The 27880-nt window shown below is 34.9% G+C and overlaps 1 protein-coding gene across 1 annotated transcript; it reads left to right on the forward strand.

Annotated features, from left to right (window-relative positions):
- Window positions 1-1093: 1093 nt before the first annotated feature.
- Tat (Tyrosine aminotransferase) lies at window positions 1094-27464 on the forward strand. Its single transcript, XM_075299934.1, has 3 exons — window positions 1094-1811; window positions 26002-26513; window positions 26580-27464. Exons 1-3 carry the CDS (start codon window positions 1604-1606, stop codon window positions 27213-27215), a joined length of 1356 nt encoding a protein of 451 aa, XP_075156049.1. The 5' UTR covers window positions 1094-1603; the 3' UTR covers window positions 27216-27464.
- Window positions 27465-27880: the final 416 nt, after the last annotated feature.

Raw genomic sequence — 27880 nt, forward strand, 5'->3', positions numbered from 1 at the left:
TCGAGACTCATAAAATATTGGGATGTACGGAATTTGAGGAAGATCGGTTGATATACACGCCAATTATGACCAGATCGGTGAAAAATATATATGGCAGCTATATCTAAATCTGAACCGATTTTTTCCAAAATCAATAGGGATCGTCTTTGAGCCGAAGCGGGACCCCATACCAAATTTTAGGGCAATCGGACTAAAACTGCGAGCTGTACTTTGCACACAAAAATACATCAACAGACAGACAGACAGACGGACAGACAGACAGACAGACGGACATCGCTAAATCGACTCAGAATTTAATTCTAAGACGATCGGTATACTAAACGATGGGTCTCAGACTTTTCCTTCTTGGCGTTACTTACAATTGCACAAACTTATTATACCCTGTACCACAGTAGTGGTGAAGGGTATAAATATTATTCTAACGTCCCATTATACCTCCATCATTTAGTTTCTAATATTTCACATTCATCATACATTAAAAATTTTTATTTATTTTTTTTATCTGCTGTAAAATACATTAAAATAAATTTAAAAAATCTAAACTAAATAAGCTTAATTTAGTTAATTCGAAATTAAATTAAAATATTCTAACATCCATCCCAACATACTTCCATCGTTTAATTTCTACCATACCACCATCGTTAAATTTCTAATATTTCACATTCATCTATCCATTAAATAATTTTATCGACTTCTTTGATGAAACAAATTTCGAGATTATCGAGCTAGAAAACAGTGTAGCTGTATGTAAGTTTCTTTTTTAGTTGATGGGGGATAAACCATACTAAACTACCGTAAAAAGAACGTATAACAAACTTGTCAACGTTAACTCTGGTGAATAGCTTCGAAGCATCTGGCATAAACTGGGTTTTGGTCCACTTCCACAATAGAAACTGTCAACGATAATATTATCAATAAGGGTTGTAGTTGCTGCCGCTGTCATACTGCTGTTCGACGACTTTCTGCTGTGCTTCTCTTCTGTTCTGGGGCCTGTTTGTGGTGCAGCCTTCGTAAGCAGTTCGTTTTAGCCATTTCACTTGGAATTGAAAATAACCGATAAAAGCTCGATCAGATCACGTCTGTGGATCAGTTGACGCTCATATTAGAATATAAAAAGACACGAATACGAAACAAAAATTTCACTTGTTGTCGATTTTGTAAGACAAAAAAAAATCAGTTTGATTGAATTTTTTTCCCACCAACCAAAGAATAGTGAAAAGATCGCATAATTGCAAACCCCCATCAAAAAAGAAACAAAAATAAAAATACAGAGAAACAAAAACCAAAAATTGAACTCAAAACTTCCATACAACTCAAATGCTTGTTTGGAATGATAATCAAGATACAAATTTTAAATTTATTTGAAATATTTCACATCACAGAGTAACACTTACTTTGCTAGAGAAAAAAGTGTTGAACAAAATTTTTTTGTGCTTGGTTACCGCAAAAAAGGACTCAAATTGAATAGCAGTCACAAAAAAGTGCTAAAATTGTGCTCCAAAACATTTCCAAAAAGAACTTTCTTTTTTTTAAGAAAATTCTTTAAAGAATAAGAGTGATTTTGAAAAAAAAGGACATTTATTAAAAAAGAAATTTTGTGATAATGGTTGCAACCGGCATTGATAACAGCAGCAATAATAGCAATACCAACAACAATTCATCTAACGCCAATTCAAATAACAAAGGGCGTACATCATGGAATATCAAAACTCCGACTTTGGCTAAAAATACCATCAATCGTATACGTATCATTGTTGAATCCTTGAAAATTCAACCAAATCCAGCTAAGCCAATGATACCGCTGACAATTGGTAAGTTTATTAATTTTTTTTTGTATAAGAAATAAAGTCATTGTGGAAAATCTTTTGCCGTTATTGGTATTATATTTTAATTTTATCGAAAATGTATCTACATTGAAAAAAAATTTCGTAAGCATTCTTTAAAATACGAATGACATTTTTGCTTTGAATAAATGATTCATTTCTACACAGGAAGAAAGTCTGCTAAAATGAACTAATATTTATTGCAAACGTTTTATTTTGTTTTATTTTATTTTTAAAATTTTGTAAGAAATTTTCCCCAGACCAACGATTTTTATACCCTCCACCATGGGATGGGGGGTATATTAACTTTGTCATTCCGCTTGTAACACATCGAAATATTGCTCTAAGACCCCATAAAGAATTCTGGGTCGTGGTGAAATTCTCAATCGATCTAAACACGTCCGTCCGTCTGTTGAAATCACGCTAACTTCCGAACGAAACAAGCTATCGACTTGAAACTTGGCACAAGTAGTTGTTATTGATGTAGGTCGGATGGTATTGCAAAAGGGCCATATCGGTTCACGTTTACGTATAGCCCCCATATAAACGGACCCCCAGATTTTGGCTTGCGAAGCCTCTAAGAGACGCATATTTCATCCGATCTGGCAGAAATTTGGTACATGTTGTTGGTATATGGTCTCTAACAACCATGCAAAAATTGATCCATATCGGTCCATAATTATATATAGCCCTTATATAAACCGATCCCCAGATTTGACCTCTGGAGCCTCTAAGAGCTGCAAATTTCATCCGATCCGGTTGAAATTTGGTACGTGGTATTAGTATATGGTCCCTAACAACCATGCCAGAATTGGTTCATATCGGTTCATAATTATATATAGCCTCTTGAAGGAGTAAAATTCATCCGATCCGGATAAAATTTTGTACATTTCGCTAGTGTATGGCCAATAATAACCATGCCAAAATTGGTCCGTATCGATCTATATATAATTTTGTCATGATTTTATGTCTTTAGGACATTTTGTCAAAATATCATTTCTATAAAAAATTTTGTCAAAAATTTATTTCTATAGAAAATTTTGTCAAAATTTTATTTCTATAGAAAATTTTGTTAGGATTTTATTTCTATAGAACATTTTGTCAAAATTTTATTTCTATAGAAAATTTTGACAACATTTTATATCTTTAGGAAATTTTGTCCAAATATAATTTCTATACAAAATTTTGTCAAAATTTTATTTCTATAGAAAATTTTGTCAACATTTTATGTCTTTAGGAAATTTTGTCAAAATATCATCAAAATTTATTTTTATAGAAAATTTTGTAAAAATTTTATTTCTATAGAAAATTTTGTCAGAATTTTATTTCTGTAGAAAATGTTGTCAAAATGTTATTTCTATAGAAAATTTTGACAACATTTTATATCTTTAGGAAATTTTGTCCAAATATAATTTCTATACAAAATTTTGTCAAAATTTTATTTCTGTAGAAAATTTTCAAAATTTTGTCAACATTTTATGTCTTTAAGAAATTTCGTCAAAATATCATTTCTATAAAAAATTTTGTCAAAAATTTATTTTTATAGAAAATTTTGTCAAAATTTAATTTCTATAGAAAATTTTGTCAATATTTTATTTCTATAGAAAATTTTGTCAAGATTTTATGTCTTTAGGAAATTTTGTCAAAATATCATTTCTATAAAATTTTTTTTTATTTCTATAGAAAATTTTGTTAGAATTTTATTTCTGTAGAAAATTTTGTTAAAAATTTTATTTCTATAGAAAATTTTGTCAACATTTTATGTCTTTAGAAAATTTTGTCAAAATATCATTTCTATAAAAAATTTTGTCAAAAGTTTATTTCTATAGAAAATTTTGTCAAAATTTTATTTCTATAGAAAATGTTGTTAGAATTTCATTTCTGTAGAAAACTTTGACAAAATTTTATTTCTATAGAAAATTTTGTTAGAATTTCATTTCTGTAGAAAATTTTGTCAAAATTTTATTTCTATAGAAAATTTTGTCAACATTTTATGTCTTTAGGAAATTTTGTCAAAATATCATCAAAATTTATTTTTATAGAAAATTTTGTAAAAATTTTATTTCTATAAAAAATTTTGTCAGAATTTTATTTCTGTAGAAAATTTTGTCAAAATGTTATTTCTACAGAAAATTTTGTCAACATTTTATATCTTTAGGAAATTTTGTCAAAATATAATTTCTATACAAACTTTTGTCAAAAATTTATTTCTATAGAAAATTTTGTCAAAATTTTATTTCTGTAGAAAATTTTCAAAATTTTGTCAACATTTTATGTCTTTAGGAAATTTCGTGAAAATATCATTTCTATAAAAAATTTTGTCAAAAATTTATTTTTATAGATAATTTTGTCAAAATTTAATTTCTATTGAAAATTTTGTCAATATTTTATTTCTATAGAAAATTTTGTCAAGATTTTATGTCTTTAGGAAATTTTGTCAAAATATCATTTCTATAAAAAAATTTTTATTTCTATAGAACATTTTATTAGAATTTTATTTCTGTAGAAAATTTTGTTAAAAATTTTATTTCTAGAGAAAATTTTGTCAACATTTTATGTCTTTAGGAAATTTTGTCAAAATATCATTTCTATAAAAAATTTTGTCAAAAATTTATTTTTATAGAAAATTTTGTCACAATTTTATTTCTATAGAAAATTTTGTCAGAATTTTATTTCTGTAGAAGATTTTGTCAAAATGTTATTTCTATAGAAATTTTTGTCAGCATTTTATGTCTTTAGGAAATTTTGTCAAAATATAATTTCTATACAAAATTTTTGTCAAAAATTTATTTCTATAGAAAATTTTGCCCAAATATTATTTTTATGGAAAATTTATGAAGCATTTCATAGTTGGAGAGGAATATTTTGCAAAATCTTCAAAAACATCAAGAATTCTACCAATCTATAAAACAGTAAAAAATCTGCCAACAAATCTATAAAACAGTAAAAAATCTGCCATTGTATAAAAATTCAAAAAATGACGGAACATCTTCGCTAATTTAATGAATCTCAAAATTTGGAATACAATTTAGTTCAATTTTCGCACGTGATAGTTCACTTTTCCCTTAATATATTTCACTTTTTTTCTGTGTATGATGCAATGATTTTTACTGGACCAAAAGTTTAAAAAATTTTCATTAGTTAAATTCGTTTTGTCTTTAGAGTTAGAGTCAACTTAAAATAATTATCTTTACATAAAAGAAAAGTTTGTTGGACTAATGTTAACTGCACTGAAAAAATATTAATACGTGGTATTGAAAATTGCGAAACCTAAATTTTAGGATGTGCAATTTACACAATATTAAAAATAAATTTCTTTAAAATAATGAAATTTTGATTTAAAAAATGTTTATAATCTTTGTTTTAAAAATTTTTGTTATTAAATTTAGGACACAAATGTTAGAAATTTGCGTCCCTCCTTTGAAGTCGTATGTCTTTTGACTAAGGCAAATTTTCATTAATTTAAAAAACCCATTTTTGATTTAAAGAAATCGTCTTCACATTAACTGAAATTCTGAATTTTTAGATTTAAGATAAAAAAGCTTCAAATATAGGCTAAGACTTTTTTGAGGATTTCGCATCTTTGGTTTAAAGTTTTTTTCTTTGAAATTTAGAAAACATTTTGTGCTTTGCAATATCCGTTATAATTTGGATTTTTAATCTGGCATTTATTTGTACTCGAATAGTTTTATTAATATACCGGGAAAAGTGAATGAAACTTTGTTAAATGAGATCTGTACCCTAATTTTAATTTTATTGATCCCAAATTTAAAGCCAAATAGGTTGCTAAAAAATGTCCTTATTTTAAAGAAGCCGCATATTTGGCTCGGAATCAATACCAAAATCCTTATAGGAATGTCAAAATCTTAGGACCCAAGTAACGTTTTTTCGAGTGTATTAAAAATAATACATTTTTTCTTTTGTTCAAGAAAATTTAATATTTTGAAGGAAAAAAGTGAAGCTACAGACAAAATTTAAGCAATTTTTTATCTCATTTTGGAAAGTTATGAACACAATTCATACAAAATTTACTAATTGTAGAAAAATAGGTAATATTTTGTGAGAATTTTGAACTCTATAGAAAATTTTTTCAAAATTTTATTTCTATAGAAAATTTTGTCAAAATTTTATTTCTATAGAAATTTTTTTCAAAATTTTATTTCTGTGGAACATTTTGTTAAAATTTAATTTCTATAGAAAATTTTGTCAAACTGAATTATATACGTATTTAATCGGTCTGTTTTAATTTAATATATACCTCGTATGGACTTACTTACAATTTAGAAGACGGTGTTAGGAGGTTTTAAGATACCTTGCCATCGGCAAGCGTTACCGCAACCCAAGTAATTCGATTGTGGATGGCAGTGTTTAGAAGAAGTTTTACGCAATCCATGGTGGAGGGTACATAAGCTTTTCGGCCTGTCCGAACTTACGGCCGTATATACTTGTGTTAATTAAAAAAACAAAAACTTTAAACTAAAGATGCAAAATCTTCAAAATAATTATTAGCCTATATTTTTTTATTTTTAAATTTAAAATTCAATATTTCAATTAATTTGAAGATTATTTATTTAAATTTACATTAAGGAAAATTTGCTTTACTTCAAAGACATACATAATGAAGAGACGAAAAGTTTCGTGTCCTAAAGAAATTTTAATATTGTGTAAATTGCGTATACTAAAATTTGGGCTTAGGTCTATATCTTTGTGTAGCCAAGGTTAATTTTAGAAAATCTTAGAAATGTTAATAATGTTGATATCACAAAAATAGGTATATATTATTCGACAAATTCAAGAAAATTTATTAGAGTTAAAAATTATTTTTCACTGATTAAAGAAAATTTCGTAATTTAAAGGAATGGAATTCCAAATTGGGAAAACGTCTTCAATGCCATACGAACTTCATGATGTACTCATTTGTGGTAAAATGTTAAAATTAAAAAAAAAATTTTTTTGTTTCCCCCTTTTTTAATTCACATAATTATAAAAAAAATTGTATTAAATTGAAGGAAACTTACTCATATTGGCTTTAGTGCCCTGGAGCGGTCGTTCGTTTTTCAGAGTAACTGTGAGACCCGATATCCATTAGGATTACGGCTGTTACTTACTTAAAAAAATAGGCCTCCGTCCAACGGCTAATATTTCAATGAGAAAATTTTGTTAAACAAGTTTATCCCCTGAATCAAATAAATACACACAGAGAAGGAATATGATCACCTCAAACATTTTTCCAACCCAAAATGTTTTTTTTTTTTTGGGATGGGGAACATGTACCAAGTTCTATTTTTGGGCGCACACACAATCTGAAGTAAAGAAACTTTATTGAAGGAAGACAAACGACTTTAGTCGCTCCTTTTCTTATAACCGATGTATCAAATACAGCTCTTGGTACCAAATACGGAAATAATCTAATTTTCGGTTTATACGAAAATCCAATTTTTCTAAAACGATTTTTTAATAAAATTTTAATAAAAAAGTTTGAACATTTCGAAGAAATTCAAAAAATAAAATGTAACAAAAAGAATAACGATTGCGATACCCATTTTCCGAACGTTTTTTTTTTGCGTGTAGCTTGCAAAAAAACCAACCCTTTATAAAATGAACATACCTAATATTGCATCTAAATAATCCATTTTTAAATGATTTTCGGAATACATTTTTTTTTTAAATTGCTTGGGTTTTTATTAAGATTGAAAAAAAACAATAATTTGAGATATTCTTTTTATGTCTAAACTTTTTTAGACTAAAAGTCTTCAGTGCATTGTCCAAGACAGGCAACTTATCGGTCTTCCTTTCTGTTAGCATGGCTGAACAAGAAGGTTAAATCATGGGCCCATATGATTATAATTTTTTTATTTCGACAAAATTTTAAGATGTCAAAATCATATGTTTATGGTGATTGCAGCTCTCCAAATGACACTGCATAGCAAATGCATCTCAAACAAACTCGCGCATTCATAGCTGGAGAATTGTTCAAAGATGACTTGAGTATCTTGATAACATATTCCAGGCCCAAAATACCACGCACATCAGTTTTTAAACTGCATCATAAACTGTTTTTGTTAATAGATGGCGAAGATCCATTTGACTGACTTCCATTCTTATAGTCTTATTTGTCTCATATCGGCGTTCCTCGGATGAATTATCCACTTCACAATCACTCATAGGTGACGCAATTAAATTTGAACCTTTATTTTTCTCTGGATTTTAATTATTTTTTCAGGACAATTGAAAGAATAAATAATTGCCACTTTTACCAATGCCATACGATTCTTTTATCAGCTGATTTGGACTTCTTAAAATTGTAAACAACATATTGAAATTTGTTGTTTTTGTTATCGTGATTCAACCTCCTTATTCAGCCATGTCTGTTAGCCTTAACTACGTCTCGAAATTCGTACAAGAAAAAACACTTTCCTCAGGAACGAAATTTTAGACAAAGGAAATCTGCCTTTTTATACCCTCCACCATATATATAGCCCCATCCTATAGGATGGGGGTATATAAACTTTGTCATTCCGTTTGTAACACATCGAAATATTGCTCTAAGAGGGTCGTGAGGGTCGTGGTGAAATTCTGAGTCGATCTGAGCATGTCCGTCTGTTGAAATCACGCTAACTTCCGAACGAAACAAGCTATCGACTCGAAACTTGGCACAAGTAGTTGTTATTGATGTAGGTCGGATGGTATTGCAAATAGGCCATATCGGTCCATAATTATATATAGCCCCCATATCAACCGATCCCCCGTTTTGGCTTAGAGGCTCCAAGAGAAGCAAATTTCATCCGATCCGGCTGAAATTTGGTACAAAGTGTAAGTATAAGGTCTCTAACAACTATGCAAAAATTGGTCCACATCGGTTAATAATTATATATAGCCCCCATATAAACCGATCCCCCGATTTGGCTTGCGGAACCTCTAAGAGAAGCAAATTTCATCAGATCCGGCTGAAATTTGGTACATGGTGTTAGTATATGGTCTCTAATGACCATGCAAAAAATGGTCCACATCGGTCCTTAATTATATATAGCCCTCATATAAACCGATCACCAGCTTTGACCACCGGAGCCTCTTGGAAGACCAAAATTCATCTGATTCAGTTAAAATTTGATACGTGGTGTTAATATATGGCCTCAAACACCCATGCAAAAATTGGTCGAAATCGGTCCATAATTATATATAGCCCCCATATAAACCGATCCCCAGATTTGACCTCCGGAGCCCCTTGGATGAGCAAAATTCATCCGATTCGGTTGAAATTTGGTACGTGATGTTAGTATATGGTATTCAACAACCATGCAGGAATTGGTTCATATCAGTCCATAAATATATATAGTCCCCATATAAACCAATCCCTAGATTTGACGTCCGGTGCCTTTTGGAGAAGCAAAATTAATCCGATCTGGTTGAAATTTGGTACGTGATGGTAGTATATGATATTTAACAGCCATGCCAAAAGTGGTCCATATCAGTCCATAATCATATATAGCCCCCATATAAACCGATCCCGAGATTTGGTTTTGGAGCCTCTTGGAGGAGCAAATTTCATCCGAGTCAGTTGAAATTTGGTACATTGTGCTAGTATGTGGCCGTTAACAACCATGCCTAACTAGGTCCATATCTATAGTTATATATAGCCCTCAGATAAATCGATCCTCAAACACACAAAAATTGGTCCAAGTTCATAATTGTATATAGCCCCCATATAAGCGACCCCCATATATCAATTTTGGCTCTCTACCACGTATGGACTAACTCACAATTTAGAAAACGACGTTAAGAAGTTTTAAGATACCACAACCCAATTAATTCGATTGTGGGTGACAGTCTTTCGTAGAAGTTTCTATGCAATCCATGGTGAAGGGTACATAAGAATCGGCCTGGCCGAACTTACGGCCGTATATACTTGTTATAAAGTATTTTCATTTAGATCAAACAAACTCAAATTTATGATATGGGATTCAACGATTGTCTCTAATTCTTTTTAATTAACTTTAAAGAAATTTCTTTAGCGTCAAAAGAAAACTTTGCTTGTCTAAAACTTCGTTCCTCACACGCTCACAAAAAATCGCTTCTGTAACATATACTCCCAAACATATTTTGCTTCAAGCATATACATTTTTGGCTATTGCCCAAACATTTATATGTTTGATCTCTTCCAATATATAATATGTTTGAAAGCATATTGGTCTAAACAATATATGTTTGGGTAGTCAATTTCCAAACATTTTGTATTTTTGCATCCAAATTCAATAATGTTGTCTTCCACAAAACACTATGTTATTATGTGAACATATAATATGTTTGGAAGCATTTTGCACCCAAAAATATTATATGCTTAAAAAAAATTCTCCCAAACAATATTGTGCTCAAAATTTTATTTATTTATTTATATATTTACAATCATAATGAATTATGAAAATAAACAGGTAATATAGGTGCTAACAACATAGGTTTTCGACCTGAATGCTCAAAATTTTGTTTCTGCCCAATTGTATATTCCCCCACATCTTTCTCACTTCCACGAGATTTTTTAGTTCTTAGCACCTTTTTCTGTAATACAAACATTGTAGAAGAAATTGTTATATTTTATAATTTTTTTTTAATTTTACTTTTTGCCGGACGGGGATTCGAACAGCGGACCACACAGTTTGTAAGGATCAAAGAAGTAGCTGATCAATTGCCCAAGGAAAAATAAAATGTTAATTTTGTAATAACAAGTAACAACCACCAACTTAATTCAATATCGCTCCCTGTTAAATAGCGCTCCAAGCTACTAAACACATATATGTTTATAGGCTATTTCTAAATTAATATATGTTTGCATATTATATTTAAAAACATTTTATGTCCCAAACATAATATGTTCTAACATATTAACATATATGTCCCAAACATGTTATGCTAGTTTATGAACATTATATGCTTGCACTCAAAAATATTGTGTTTAAAAATTTGTGTTCCAAACATATAATGTTTATAGCCAAACATATGAAAAACAGTCTTTTTCATCCGTGCAGAAAAGAAAATTCTTCTTTCTTCACTTGGCAACGTAGATAAAAATGCTCGGTTAACCGATGCCGGTTTCTGTTTTTATTATGGAATCCCGTGAACCGATGTCGGATTTGGACACCTTAATACCAATCTCTTTTTTTTAAATCCTAACAAACTTAAAAATTTCTTTAGTTGAGGTCGACAGCAATTATCATAAATTTATAAAGGCCACAATAAAAATCTGCAAACAACATTTGCGCGTATCAGAAGCACGTACCCCTTTCTAGCACCAATCACAGAGCGTATGGTTATCGTATATTCTCGAGACAAGGAGAAATTTTAGTAGGCTAATTTCATTTATGCGCATACAAAATTAATAATTCGTAATTAATTCGTATAAACGAGAGAGTATTGTTAATTCATGAACAACAGCCTCAATACCAATACAATCGGGAACATTCCATAATCGAACATTTTTAAGTAGCGAAATTTAATCAAACGATACCGGCTTCGAATACGACGTACAAAATGCTGAAATGCTCTCGAAAGATTATTTGCATTAATACCCGATTTCATCGAATACAGATGGAGATGATGATGATGGCGATGAAGGTGGACGAAATAAACAAACAACACAATACTACAGCAGCTACCTATTACCTTAAGTAGTAGCACAGGTGCTGGAAGGCAGTTACTGCTACTTTTGCCGCGTTTGCTGGGAGAATATTTATTCAAGTTATCTGCTTACCGCCTGCCTCCCAGAGCGCACAATATCATAGCGCGCCTGCGCGGCCTGATTTTGTTATTTAAATGAAAAACAATAAAAAAAAATAAATTAATTAAAACGAGAACAACAAATTAAGAATGTATTTTTAGACATAGATAATACGAATAAATTAAGATAAGCACGCGTGGCAGTCCTATAAGAAAATTCATTCTCATTGGGAGTTGTGTGATGATGGAGTCGCGTCTATATATTTTTTTTCTTTTAATTCAACACGTCACAGAACTCGATTTTTTAGATCTGCTTTTGGAATGGATTCCAAAAATATGTTAATGATGAGACAAAATGTTTTTATTAGAGGCGGCAAAAACAAAAACCACTCTAAATAAAAATTTTCAATAATAATAATGAGGAAATGTTTTGATTCTCTACTTTTTTGCACAGATTCCAATGGCAGCACAGTAGGACCAATCTTATGTCACAAACGATAGATTTGTCATTGACATTGCGGCGACTTTGGTTTTGTGGTTATGGTCGCACACATTCAATGTTTTTAAGTCAAGTGCCAAGAGACTAGTATGACTTGCTGCTCGCCATTTTTTTTTTTTTTGTATGCCTCATAGAAGTTATTCAACATTCACCACTTGCTTAATACACACACCTACTGTTATCGACCAATCAGTGATGAGAACAGTTAATGCGTTAACGCATGTGTCATGAATGCATACACATATGGATATACTGTCAATGTAAATGTTCTGTGTAAGAAACCTGGTGATCCCAAGTCATAATAAACTGATGATCTTCATCAACAATAATAGGCCGGTTTTCTTTTGAAAATTTCGATTTTTAGTTTTTGTGTCAGGTTTTGGATTTTTTGGATCACATTCAAAAGAAGTGAACCCTCTATTTCGCTAAACTCAATTTAACTTTATTTTAGTTCATGGAAGAAAGTCTCCTTTACGTTAGTTAATTGCCCTAAAAAACGGAAAGAATTATATAACAGGTTGGTTGATAAGTCCCCGGTCTGACACATAGATGGCGTCGCTAGTATTAAATGCATATTATTTTTATATAGTACCAACACTGAAAAAACAGTGAACCCACCAGGAAAGATAACTTTCGATTAATTTTAGAAAATTTGGAACTTTTTTAGAAAATTTTAACTAAACGGTATTACAAGCGCTGGCATCACTCCGATATGGCAAAAATAAGTAAATATTTTTCGACAAATTCAAGAAAATTTATTAGACATAACTAAATTTTTTCAGTAGTTGAAGAAAATTTTGTAGTTTTAAGAGAAATCTTGGAGTTAAAAATTGCAAGAATGTCTTTAGTGACATACGAAGTTCATGATGGACACATTTTTGGTAAAATTTACAAATTTAAAGAAATAATGAACTATTTTGTAAGAAATACGAAATTAGGAAATCTTTATGCTTTATTTGTGTATAACTTTTTCCCGTTTTTTAGTTCATTTAACTAACATACGCAAAAAATTATTTGACTAAAATAAAATTTTTTCAAACATAATGATTCTATGAACTAATATAAAGTTAATATGGCTTTAGTGAAATAGAGAGTTCACTTTTTTTTGAGTGAACCTTCAAATGATTCGTGTCAAAATTTGACGTCTGTAAGTCAATTAGTTTCTGAGATAGAGCGTCTTTTGTGAAGCAACTTTTGTTATTGTGAAAAAATGGCAAAAAAGGAATTTTGTGTTTTGATAAAATACGATTTTCTGAAGGAAAAAAATACGGTGGAAGCAAAAACTTGGCTCGATAATGAGTTTCCGGACTCTGCCCCAGGGAAATCAACACTAATTGATTGGTATGCAAAATTCATGCGTGATGAAATGAGCACGGAGGACGGTGAACGCAGTGGACGCCCGAAAGAGGTGGTTACCGACGAAAACATAAAAAATACACAAAATGATTTTGAATTACCGTAAAATGAAGTTGATCGAGATAGCAGAGGCCTTAAAGATATCAAAGGAACGTGTTGGTCATATCATTCATCAATATTTGGATATGCGGAAGCTCTGTGCAAAATGGGTGCCGCGCGAGCTCACAATTGACCAAAAACAACAATGTGTTGATGATTCTGAGCGGTGTTTGCAGCTGTTAACTCGTAATACACCCGCGTTTTTCCGTCGATATGTGACAATGGATGAAACATGGCTCCATTACTACACTCCTGAGTCTAATCGACAGTCGGCTGAGTGGACAGCGACCGGTGAACCGTCTCCGAAGCGTGGAAAGATTCAAAAGTCCGCTGGCAAAGTAATGGCCACAGAGGATGCGCGTGGAATAATTTTTATCGATTATCTTGAGAAGGGAAAAACCATCAACAGTGACTATTATATGGCGTTGTTGGAGCGTTTGAAGGTCGAAATCGCGGCAAAAATTTAGAGCAATCACACTATAACGTTTGTATTCCATCGCGATTGACTTTAATTCTGAATGCAATAGATCAAAATGCTTTTTTTTGGCATAAGCAATAAAATGAACTGTCATTGGAATAAAAATAACAATGTTAGACGAGTGGTTTAGAACTTATACACTCAAAAAAGTGAACTCTCTATTTCACTAAAGCCAATTTAACTTTATTTTAGTTCATGGAATTATTATGTTTGGAGGAAATTTCCTTTACTCTAATAATTTTTTTGTGTACGTTAGTTAAATTAACTAAAATCGAGAAAAAAAATATACTCAAATGAAGCATAAAGATTAACTAAATTCGTGTCGTCCACAAAATAGTTCAGAATTTCTTTAAATTTGTAAATTTTACAAAAAACTGCGTTCATCATGAACTTCGTATGTCACTAAAGACAATCTTGCAATTTTGAACTCCAAGTTTTTCCTTCAAACTACAAAATTTTCTTTAACAAGTGGAAAAACTTAGTTATGTCTAGTAAATTTTCTTGAATTTGTCGAAAAATATTTACTTATTTTTATGTCATCGGCGTGATGCCAACGTTTGTAATAATGTTTAGTTAAATTTTTCTGCAAATATTCAAAATTTTCTAAAATTAGCCGAAAGTTTTCTTCCTGGTGGGTTCACTGTTTTTTCAGTGTAGCAACGTGAAGTTTGTTACCATACATATTAGTCACACTATATACCTAAACATAAACCTAATCTTGGTAACACTTCGTGTCAGCCACCCTATATCAATATCATATGGTTCCGGCCTTTTGCATAGACCAAGGAAGGTTCTCTATATTTTCTTGGTCTATGCCTTTTGTTATCATGTTTGTTTAAAGTGAATTATGTTAACATTAAATATGTTAATTCACCATGTGCTGCTCTTAGGTACTCACTGAGCTGAAATCAAATTCTCCCACTGTGTGGAGGTAGATACAGACTTAAAATTTGCATAAAATGTGGTAACTCTAGAACTTGTTCAATTTAACTGAATATATTTATTTGAAAAAGCCGATTACCTTTTATAGTTGTATAAAATTGTTTAATAATAGAAGAGGCACAATGGAACCATACACAGAGCTTTAGTTAATCATTTAACCCTTTTCCTTTGCTAAAATTATACAAAGAAAATTTCTTAAATAATTCCATTAAAAGAGGCTCTTAATAAAACACAAATATTCTTTTTTTTTTTTTTTGTCAACCAAGTGGATAAATTTTCATAATTCACCAGAGAATTGTTTACATTTGCATAAAATCTTGTATCACCTGAACTTGTCCCATGCATGCTGTTGTTGTTGTTGTTATTTAATTCAAAAAGCCGGTTGCCTTTTATAGTTTTGATGACTGTCTAATGACGGCGTTGGTGGTGGGGCTATTGCAACAATTTAAAGGGTGATTCTTTTGAGGTTAGGATTTTCATGCATTAGTATTTGACAGATCACGTGGGATTTCAGACATGGTGTCAAAGAGAAAGATGCTCAGTATGCTTTGACATTTCATCATGAATAGACTTACTAACGAGCCACAACGTCGAATTTTCAGTGAATGGGCCCTAGAAAAGTTGGCAGAAAATCCGCTTTTTTATCGACAAATTTTGTTCAGCGATGAGGCTCATTTCTGGTTGAATGGCTACGTAAATAAGCAAAATTGCCGCATTTGGAGTGAAGAGCAACCAGAAGCCGTTCAAGAACTGCCCATGCATCCCGAAAAATGCACTGTTTGGTGTGGTTTGTACGCTGGTGGAATCATTGGACCGTATTTTTTCAAAGATGCTGTTGGACGCAACGTTACGGTGAATGGCGATCGCTATCGTTCGATGCTAACAAACTTTTTGTTGCCAAAAATGGAAGAACTGAACTTGGTTGACATGTGGTTTCAACAAGATGGCGCTACATGCCACACAGCTCGCGATTCTATGGCCATTTTGAGGGAAAACTTCGGAGAACAATTCATCTCAAGAAATGGACCGGTAAGTTGGCCACCAAGATCATGCGATTTGACGCCTTTAGACTATTTTTTGTGGGGCTACGTCATGTCTAAAGTCTACAGAAATAAGCCAGCAACTATTCCAGCTTTGGAAGACAACATTTCCGAAGAAATTCGGGCTATTCCGGCCGAAATGCTCGAAAAAGTTGCCCAAAATTGGACTTTCCGAATGGACCACCTAAGACGCAGCCGCGGTCAACATTTAAATGAAATTATCTTCAAAAAGTAAATGTCATGGACCAATCTAACGTTTCAAATAAAGAACCGATGAGATTTTGCAAATTTTATGCGTTTTTTTTAAAAAAAAAGTTATCAAGCTCTTAACAAATCACCCTTTATTTGCATCTACCATAGATAAACAGCTATTCTGTTTATTTGATTCTACCTCTTCCATTGAGTTAATTTGCAGCTTCACTTGTTAGACAAGTTTCACTAACCGAATAATCTAGATGTTCTATAACATCGGCATATATTTCAAAAATTTGATAGTTGTGAATGGATCAATGATTTTAATGGGGGGTTTGTTAGACAAAATTGACATGTTCTTGTTTTTTATTTATTTATCAAAGAAAATAATTGATGAGTTTTTGTTGTTTGGCTGGACCATGTTACACCTATTTGTAAGGTAGCCTCACTAGCCTAAAATAACCAAAATAATATTAAAACAGCTTATCACAATGTCAGAAAAATGTAAATAAACAAATACACAAATATTTGTTTGAATTTTGTAACGCTTATGAGAAATGTTTATTAATGTTATGGAAATACATTTTGAGTGAAAAATATTGAACTGTGTGCAAGATTTTGGTAATTTTTACAAAGACAATATTTTTGTTTAATTTATTTCCGTATTTCTAATTTCAATTTAATTTTAATTTTTTAACAACCACATCCACAAAATGCCAACAATAACTTTTGACGTTTCGATGAGCTCTTTGAAGTCACCTGATGAATTAAGGCTACCATAGACCAAAAAAAATAAAGACATACTTTGATAATTCACCATGGTTTTGTTTATTTGCAGTGCGCAGTCAGTCCAATCAATTGCGCAGTCAAGTAACTCAATTTCTTTTTGGAAAACGAGAATTACCGTACAAATCAGTCATCAACAGAACTAAGGATAGAAAACAAAGCCAAATTAAAAAATCACTCAATTGCAGACGAAAAAGAGCCACCTACGGTGTGCAGACAAACTACAGCGCTGTGAATTCACTTTCGTTGTCTATATCTTCCTTGGTCTATGAAGGCTACCTTAATTCATCATAGACCAAGAAAATATAGAGACATACCTTGATAATTCACCATGGTTTTGTTTATTTGCAGTGCGCAGTCACTCCACTCAATTGCGCAGTCAAGTGACTCAATTTCTTTTTGGAAAACGAGAATAACCGTATAAATTAGTAAATTTGCATTACAAAAAAGGTGTGGATGAATAGTATTTTATAAACTTTCACAATATTTAGTGTTTCAACGAGAGAACAAAGGAAAGAAAACAAATTAAAGCCAAATTAAAGAATCACTCAATTGCAGACGAAAAAGAGCCATCTACAGTGTGCAGACAAACTACAGCGCTGTGAATTCACTTGAGATGTCTATACGTTCCAGGTTGCATTTTGGTAAAGTTATGCTTTTTAGATTCACAATAGCAATTTATTGTGACTAATTTATCGAGTATTCTGTTTTCTTTTAGTCCGTGACTGCTTAGGGTATCCAGTGCTAAAAGAAAACCGACCTAACAATAACAGGTTGGCTGATAAGTCCCCGGTCTAACAAAGAAAAACAAATTTTTTTGTCAAAATTCGTTTTTATTATTCAACATAGTTCGCTTCAAGAGCGATACAACGATTATAACGACCTTCCAATTTTTTGATACCATTTTGGTAGTACTCCTTCGGTTTTGCCTCAAAATAGGCCTCAGTTTCGGCGATCACCTCTTCATTGCTGCCAATTTTTTTCCCTGCGAGCATCCTTTGGAGGTCTGAGAACAAGAAAAAGTCGCTGGGGGCCAGATCTGGAGAATACGGTAGGTGGGGAAGCAATTCGAAGCCCAATTCATGAATTTTTGCCATCGTTCTCAATGACTTGTGGCACGGTGCGTTGTCTTGGTGGAACAACACTTTATTCTTCTTCATATGAGGCCGTTTTGTCGCGATTTCGACCTTCAAACGCTCCAATAACGCCATATAATAGTCACTGTTGATGGTTTTTCCCTTCTCAAGATAATCGATAAAAATTATTCCATGCGCATCCCAAAAAACAGAGGCCATTACTTTGCCAGCGGACTTTTGAGTCTTTCCACGCTTCGGAGACGGTTCACCGGTCGCTGTCCACTCAGCCGACTGTCGATTGGATCTCACAAACTAATTGACTTACAGACGTCAAATTTAGACACGAATAATTTGAAGGTTGGCACTATATAAATAAAAATTATATGCATTTAATGCTAGCGTCGCCATCTATGTGCCAGACCGGGGACTTATCAGCCAACCTGTTATTCTACAAAAGAAAAACGCTGTGAATTGTTATCTTTTGTTCAGTCATTGCTTGTCTGTACTGTACAAAAAAAAAACAGGGCTATTATTATGTTTTCACTCGAGCTTATAATCCGTTTTTAATGTAATATTAAACTGATTAACAACTTGAATTGCTTGCAATCAGATAGTTTTCTTAATTGACTGTATGTTCTAATACAAATATCTATCATTACATTGTAAACAGAAAGCTATTACTCGTAGGAGAAACATTAATTAATAGAATGGTGGTGAGGGTATAATACGTTTGCCATTCCGTTTGTAACACATCGAAATATCGATTTCCAACCATATAACATAAAGTATATATTGAAAGATGATATGAGCACGTCCGTCTGTCTGTGTGTTGCAATCATGCTACAGTCTTCAATAATGGCGTTGTCGTCTTGATATTAGGCACAGATTCGTCTATCGAAGATGGGCTCTAGCGGTCCAGGTTTTGATACAGATCTCATATAAACCGATCTCCCGATTTGGGGTCTTGGGCTTCTAGAAACCGTAGTTTTTATTCGATTTGCCTGAAATTGGAAATCTAGAGGTATTTTAGGACCACAAATAGGTGTTACGAAAATGGTGTGTATTGGTCCATGTGTTGGTATAGCCCCCATATAGCCCGATCTCCTGATTTGACTTCTTGGCCTCCACAGACTTCTTGGGTTTGTAGACACCGCAATTTTTATGCTATTTACCTGAAATTAAAAACCTAGATGTATTTTAGGTCCATAAAAAGGTTTGCCGGATACGGTGTGTCCACGATTTAGTTTAGCCGATATATAACCCTATCTCCCGATTTACCTGAATTCAAAATCTGGAGATATTTTGGGTCTACGCATAAGTACGCCGAATATGGTGTGTATCGGTTTATGTTCTCGTAGTTACCTCATAACATATAGACCGATCTTCAGATTTGACCTATTAACCGTGTAGACATCCCAATATTTATGCGATTTGCCGGAAATTCAAAATTAAGAGGTATTTTCGGTCCGTAAATAGGTTTAGCGAATATGGTGTGGATCGTTCCATGGTTTGATATAGGTTAGGTTAGGTGGCAGCATGATGCATCAGGCTCACTTAGACTATTCAGTCCATTGTGATACCACACTGGTGAACTTCTCTCTTATCACTGAGTGTTGCCCGCTTCCATGGTAAGCTCATTGACAAGGGACCTCCTTTTTATAGCCGAGTCCGAACGGCGTTCCACATTGCAGTGAAACCACTCAGAGAAGCTTTGAAACCCTCAGAAATGTCACCAGCATTACTGGTGTTCGGTCGAAACAGGAATCGAACCCACGACCTTGTGTTCATTATTCAACCGTCGAACTGAACGGACGTGTTTTCTAATAGCGGAGGATTTCATCGTAATAAGTACTTATTACGAATTTCACGTGTGGTGGAAATAATAAACCACCATGCAGCGAAATTCAAAGTCATCCACTGGGTTGCTAACTTCAGGGCCCAGTGGACGGGTAACGACTGAAGTTATAAATTTGGGCAGCGACCAAGAGTCAGGCCCAATTAGTCGACCTGTAGACGGGTCGACTGGCGGTGACACTTTGGCAAGTCGAACCTTTTCTAAGGTGACGACATCAAAAGGAGGCAATCCCTCTCGAAAGAGATTCAAGGAACGAAGAAATGCTTTGTTTATCCTAAAGAAATTAGGATCAGTCGACCCAAGCACGTTGTCGGCTAAGCAAAGTGATTCCTTAAAATGGGCTCAAGGAATTCTTGAAGCTGGAAAAAGGGAACGATCACCGGATGAGCTACCATCCTCTAAATGGGATCAAAGATCGTTTGCCTCAGTTGCAAAAGACAGCCTTGTGATGGCTATTATTAATAAAGGAGCATTGGACGGTATGATTCCAAGGCAAAAATGGGGGGAAATTGAGAACGCGATGTCTGGTGTCTACTCAGAGGTGCGAAAAAAGTTTCCCGGACCAAGTCCTCGACGGCAAGATGCTGGATGGTATCAAGGACGATATAAGTTAATAGCTTTTGCAGACCAGAGGTCTATGGATTGCTTTAAAGCTGCATTGATGCTAATTGGTGAAGTTTGGGAAGGAGCCGCTTTGGAGTTAGTCGATAAAAAAGACATACCGGCTAAACCTAGAGCACATGCATGGATACCGGCAAACCCTCCTGATCCTGAGTCAATACTAGAGAGACTAAAAGAATGTAACCCAGATCTTCCAACCGCCGATTGGAAGGTTGGTCGTTTGGATGAGGTGGATGGACCAAGACGACATGCGGTGTTTATATTAAACATAGAGTCGCTGCAACATCTAGCCCAGACCCAAGGACGCGTAAGTTATGGCTTTCATGATATCCATATGAAGGTATACAAAAGCGATCAGCCAAAGGATACCGAAACGGACAAGCCTCCGGTAGAGTCAGCAGTGAAAAAGTCTCCTAGCGAAGCCGAAGGAGACATAAAACCTGCAGACTATGGCGAAAATCATATGCGGGAAGTTTCTACAGGCTCAAGCCTCACCAAAGCTGAACCGCGGATTGTTGCGAGAGTCACCGAGATCTGTGAAGAGGAAGCCCTTGATGACTCAATTGAAGCGGCTGATGTGACGGTGGTTGAAAATTTGGATGGTTCTACGGTTCCTCCAGATAAATCTTCACCATTGTAAGGCCGCTTGTGCTGCCTTAAAAGTTCTCCTGATGAAAGGAGACATAGATATAGTTCTTATTCAAGAACCATACATATATAAGAACAAGATCTGTGAATTAAGCACTCCGGGTTTCAAACTTTTGCATAATACCGGTAACGATATAAATCGAGCATGTATAATTGCTAAAAACGAACTAAACTTGTTTCTGCTTCCTTCATTGAGCAATGCAGACACTGTCGTAGCCAGTCTAGAGATATCCACATGCAAATATTGGGTATCTTCGGTCTACATGGGACATGATAGGGATATGCCACCCTGTGCCGTTAAGACCTTAGTTGATGAGTCACTAAAAACAAAGACAAAACTCATTATGGGATGCGATGCAAATGCACATCATAGTATTTGGGGAAGTAGTGATACTAATGCAAGGGGAGAGTCGCTAATAGAGTTTATTTTGCGTACTAACCTGGTAGTTTGCAATAAGGGAGATGCACCAACCTTCGTCACCAGGAACAGACAAGAGGTTTTGGACGTAACGTTGACCTCTCCGGAACTGAATGATAAGATATCTGAGTGGCAAGTTTTGAGGGAACATAGCTTCTCAGATCATCGCTACATCAGTTTCAGATTGGCTGTTCGTACTTCAAAGACCATATTTCCGCCAAATGTTAGGAAAGCTGATTGGAATAGGTATAGGGAATCGTTCAATTTGATGATACCGGAAGTGCCGGATACAAATATGAGCACTGTGCAAGATATCGAACACGCAGTGGAGCGGATTACTAAGGCCTTCAACATTTCACTGAAAGCTGCATGCCCTAGAGGAAAGCCAAGGGGAAAAAATCGGCCGCCATGGTGGACTACGGAGTTAAGTAATATGAGGAAATCCTGCAGGAAGCTCTTTAACAAAGCAAAGTCCACAAGAGCTCCGGAGGATTGGGACACTTACAAGATGAATCTGAGAGAATATAAACGAGAACTGAGAAGGTCTCAACAAATCTCTTGGGATGATTACTGTAGCAGTATTGAGAATACGTCAGAGGCTTCCAGACTACGGAAGGTACTAGCGTCCACTAACACCGCTCCAGGTTTCATTAAAACATCGGAGGGAAATTGGACAACGTCCAGTGAGGAGACGTTGGAGGTACTTTTGGACACACACTTCCCTGGAAATCAGACGGTTGAACCATGTTCCGGCGGTGTAACAGAGGCTCAGCGATCATTTCCTATCGAGGAAATTGTGTCGGAATCTAGAATAAATGGGCTTTAAATAGCTTTGGACCATTCAAATCCCCCGGACCTGATGGAATTACTCCGGCGGAGTTACAGGCAGTGGCTGAAAGAATTATCCCCTGGTTGACGGTGATATATAAACAATGTGTAAACTTAGCATATATTCCAGAAAAGTGGAGGGAAACAAAAGTCGTCTTCATACCTAAAGCAGGAAAAGCCTCTCACTCGAGTGCGAAGGATTTCCGACCAATCAGCTTATCCTCATTCCTACTTAAGACCCTGGAGAGGATGATAGACATGTATCTTAGAACTAGCGTGGATTCAGGTTTGCTCTCGAAACGACAGCATGCATACTCGAAGGGCAGGTCTACTGAGACCGCATTGCATGAACTGGTCAGCTTTATTGAAAGCTCACTATCTGTCAAAGAATACACAATCGTGGCGTTTCTAGACATCGAAGGGGCGTTCAATAATGTCCATCCGAGCTCGATATTAAATGGACTGAAAACTCTGAATGTTGATCCAGGTATACTTAGGCTGTTAGACGAACTTCTAATGAAGAGACGTATTTCAGCCACACTAGGGCAAGCAAACATACAAAGGTATGTGAACAGAGGCACACCCCAAGGAGGAGTTCTATCACCTCTTCTTTGGAATGTTGCTATAAACAACCTTTTGTTTTCTCTAGAAAAAGAAAGGATAAAAGTAGTGGCATACGCAGATGATGTGGCGCTAGCAGTCAGGGGAAAATTCCCATCCACAATCAGAGATATTATACAGAGAGCTCTCCGGATGACTGAGAAATGGGCGAAAGATAATGGTCTTGGTGTAAATCCAGCAAAGACAGAAATAGTCATGTACTGCAAAGATCGCAAAACTCCCACGGTTAGGCCCATTTCCTTAGGGGGTACTGAAATTTCCTTTGGTGAGTGTGCAAAATACCTTGGCGTTATTTTGGACAGGAAGCTGAATTTTAGGCTTAATATTGAAGAGAGGGCGAGAAAAGCCACGGTAGCTTTGTACTCGTGCAAAAAGGCAATAGGGAAAAAGTGGGGACTAAGACCAAAAATTGTGCATTGGCTATACACGGCAGTGGTTAGACCTATAATGCTATATGGTGTTGTAGTCTGGTGGCCGGCACTTCAGAAACCGACTTGTTTAGATAAAGTTCAGCGTATGGCGAGCTTATGTATCTCAGGCGCATTTAGTAAGACAGGAACAGACTCCCTTAATGTCATGCTACATCTATTGCCTTTAGACATTTTGGCCAAACAGTCAGCTGCAACAACGGCTGTGCGGTTGCGCGAGCTATCGCTATGGTCGGAAAAAATGTACGGTCATAGTTCGGTCCTCAAAGTAATGCCAGATGTGCCTAACGTAGTGGATTACACCCTGGCAAAACCACTTTTCGACAAAAAGTTTGAAACTCTAATTCCCAACAGTGAGGCGTGGTGTACACAGACCCCGGGGAATAAAAGATATATAGATTTCTATACTGATGGCTCCAAATTGAATGGACAAGTGGGGTTCGGAGTATATTCTAAAGATCTGGAAATTCGAATAGCGAAAAGATTACCTAATCACTGTAGTGTTTTTCAGGCTGAAATATTGGCAATAAGAGAGGTGGTGAATTGCCTGAGAAGTAATGTTCCAACAAATATTGGCATTAATATATACTCAGACAGTCAACCTGCAATAAAATCCTTGGACTCTGTGTTCCTTAACTCAAAAACGGCCATAGACTGCCGCAAATCTCTCAACGAGATGGCTGAGCAGTACAATATTCACCTAATATGGGTGCCTGGTCATAGGAACATACCGGGGAACTGTGAAGCAGATGTGTTAGCAAGGCTAGGAACTACCTTACATATTCCAGGGGAACTAGAATCTGTTGGTATGCCTCTGGCCACCTGCAAGCTCTTACTGCGTGAGAAGGCTGTTATGATGGCCAATATTCGATGGGAAAATTGCAAGGGTTGTAACGACACCAAGCAAATATGGCCCCATTTAAACTTAAACCGCACACTAGATATGCTAGTGTTCTCAAGGCGTCAGATAGCACTCCTAATATCTGCTATAACGGGTCGCTGCCTGATAGGCGGATTTGCAAAAACTATAGGTGCGAAGTATAATGACTATTGTATAAGCTGTCATGACGTGGAGGAAAAGGAATCAATTAAACACCTCTTGTGTGAGTGTCCTGCTTTTTGTGTAAGGCGTAAGCGAATTTTAGGAGCATATAGCTTTAGATTACTGGCTGACATGGAAAACGTTAACTTAAGCAGTTTGTTAATGTTTTTGGAGCAATCTGGTTGGTTCCACAAAAGTAAATAATAGAGAAGGTTCAGTGGTTAAGACTAGAAGTGCCCATATGTAATAGGTACTTTTAGTTAAATGTGGTATCACAATGGACTGAATAGTCTAAGTGAGCCTGAAATTTAATCGGGCTGCCACTTTAACCTAACCTAACCTAACCTTGTGTATGCAAGGCGGGCATGCTAATCATTGCACCACGGTGGAGCTGTTTTGATATAGCTCCCATGCTTTAAGTCTCCCGATGTTTGTATATGTGTTTGCTTGGCAGAGCATCTGTCATCAAATCCACCTGAAATTCTATATATGTATTTTCAAGTAACCAAACGCAGAGTTTTCTATGGAAACAATTATATTTTTTGATTCATGGTGGTGGGTATTTAAGATTCGGCCCGGCCGAACTTAAGTGCGTGTACACTTCTTTATTTATTGTTTTGGAAATATATATTTAAGAACCTAAAAAGTACATTTTCCGGGAATAGTGCAAGAAGTGCGCATTTTTTTACAATATTTTTGATAAATTGGCGGTTAAATTTGAGTCGAGATCAGTCGACATATTCGGCGGCGCCACTGGGCGGCTTCATTCTTTATTCTGATACTGATTATGACAGATTGAAGAATTTGAAAGCTTAGATGCACAAACCATCGAACAATTTAAGCGGGCCTTTATCAGAGAATGAAGCCGCCGATTTTAGCCGTCGCCAATACATATATGGACAGTTGGCACCGCCGCAGATTCACCAGAGAAGGAATTTTATCAACTCAAATATATTTGATTCGGCCGGAGCCGTATATAAAAATTTTTATTGGCTCAGCTGTCATGCCGCAGTCTATAAAAATGGGTCAGTTTCTCTGGTCACCATCAATTATAACATCTAACATTAACCATCGTAAAATGTAAGTGAGCCTTTATCACAGAATAAAACAGCCAATTTTAGCAGTCGCAAACTTATATATCACCAACAGTACGAATATGATCACCTCAAACATGTTTCAAGAGGTGTACCTCGAAGGGGAATCATTCAAAGCAACAATTCAAAAATTGTATTTTCTTTAAAATGAATTATTAAAGAGAAGAAACCGTGAAATTTACTTTTTGCGAACTCTTTGGGTTCAATCCCAGTTTCGACCGAACACAAAATGCCTTTCAACAGTGGAATAACCTCTCTCACTAAGTGTTTTCCCCGCAATGTGAAATGCCATTCGGGCTCGGCTATAAAAGGAAGGTCCTTGTCATTGAGCTAACTATAGAATCGGACAGCACTCCTTGTAGAGCTAGTCAAAATAACCGGCAATCTAATCAGCCCAAAATAATCCTCTACTGAAACTAATACCTCCTATTTTGTTTTTCATTTTAGGTGATCCCACAACCTTTGGCAATCTCAAGGCTGCCGATGAAACAATGAAAGCAGTCTTACACTCCATCGAAAGCGGCAAATTCAACGGCTATGCACACACACAGGGTCATGAAAGTGCCCGAAAAGCTATTGCCAAATATTGTGCTCATCAAAGTTCGGAGGAAATAAAACCGGAAAATATCTGCATGACTAGTGGTTGTTCATCGGCACTGGAATATTCCATTTTGGCTCTGGCAGAAAAAGGTCAAAATATTTTAATACCCAGACCAGGATTTTGTCTATATCAAACATTGACAGAGGGCTTGGGTATACAAGTGCGTTACTATGATCTCCTACCCGAAAAGCAATGGGAAGCTGATTTGGAACAAATGGAATCATTGATTGATGAAAACACAGCCGCCTTGATTATAAACAATCCTAGTAATCCCTGTGGTAGTGTTTTCAGCAAAGAACATTTGGAAGATATTTTGGCCATATGTGAAAAGTACTATGTACCAATTATAGCAGATGAGGTAATAATAAGGATATGAGGAAAAGTTTTTAAGGATCCATTTAAGCTAATTCTTATTCTTTCACAGGTCTATGAACATTTTGTTTTTCCCGGTTCCACACATTATGCTGTTAGTGCTTTGTCGAAAAATGTTCCCGTCCTATCATGTGGTGGTCTAACTAAACGATTCCTTGTACCCGGATGGCGAACAGGTTGGGTTATCATTCATGACCGCGAAAATCGTTTGGCTGAAGCAACACGAGGTCTTAAAAATATGTGTGGCCGTATATTGGGTTCCAACACTTTGGTCCAAGGTGCTTTACCCGAAATTCTCGCAAATACTCCTCAAAGCTTCTTTGACAGTGTCATCGACATTTTAACGGAGAATGCTAATCTTGCATGGGGCATGCTAAAGAAAATACGTGGTCTCAATCCAGTTATGCCTACTGGCGCTATGTATATGATGGTTGGTATTAATATCGACCAATTTCCTGAATTCAAGGATGACACACATTTCGTTCAAGAATTGGTGAATCAACAAAGTGTCTTCTGTTTACCCGGCAGTTGTTTTGAATATCCAAATTTCATTCGGATTGTTTTGACAGTCCCTAAAGCTATGATCGAAGAGGCCTGCTCTCGCATTGCGGAATTTTGCGAAGCCCACTATAAGGTAGACAACACGATAATCGAAAACAATTTGCTGGAAGAGATCCCATATAAATGAAGTGATCATTCCATGCAGGGAAGATTATCTCATGTCCAGATGTTTATGCATTTATAGATATTAGTTAGTGGTAGTTATTAAGGCTATATAATTCCATTGATTTGCTTTTGACTTTATTTATGTAAATGAAAAAAATATATATATATATTTTTGTTATAGAAATTATTTAGAAATGAAAACTTGTCGATTGTCTTTTGTTAAAGATCAGAAGACAAAAAAAAATTGTAAAATAAAATTCCAGTGATTAAAGCTATGATTATTTTAATGGCCAATTACGAGAATTTTTCACTTTTCATACGAGTTAGGTTCACCCGGTTCACAACTATATGCCTCATGGTACATCTGTAGTGGGATTCTTCACGATAATCGCATCGTTTACGTTGTCTACGAAAAAACGTGTTTGCACTAACGATCGTGTCATTCTGTAACTAATATATAGCAATTTATGTACATAAGATGTGCGTGTACATAAGGAAAAATTTCCAAAATAAAGGTAATTTAGTAATTTCGGTAAGAATTTCAGAAAAACATGTTTCGATCCCAGCATGATACTCATAAAGAGGGCAAAAAATCGACGACGTAAATCGAAGTTTGATGGAACAAAAAATTTGACGACGTAAATCGAGGGATTACTGTACACAAAGCCGGAAGAGAAAAATGGGCGA

This window comes from Haematobia irritans, chromosome 3 (assembly GCF_050003625.1).
Source record: "Haematobia irritans isolate KBUSLIRL chromosome 3, ASM5000362v1, whole genome shotgun sequence".
Classification (NCBI taxonomy): Eukaryota; Metazoa; Arthropoda; class Insecta; order Diptera; family Muscidae; genus Haematobia; species Haematobia irritans.

Coding starts and splice junctions, on each gene's coding strand:
- Tat (XM_075299934.1), top strand. CDS start 1,604: ATGGTTGCAACCGGCATTGATAACAGCAGCAATAATAGCAATACCAAC. Junction 1,812..26,001: donor AATGATACCGCTGACAATTG/GTAAGTTTATTA, acceptor TTTTCATTTTAG/GTGATCCCACAACCTTTGGC. Junction 26,514..26,579: donor TACCAATTATAGCAGATGAG/GTAATAATAAGG, acceptor ATTCTTTCACAG/GTCTATGAACATTTTGTTTT.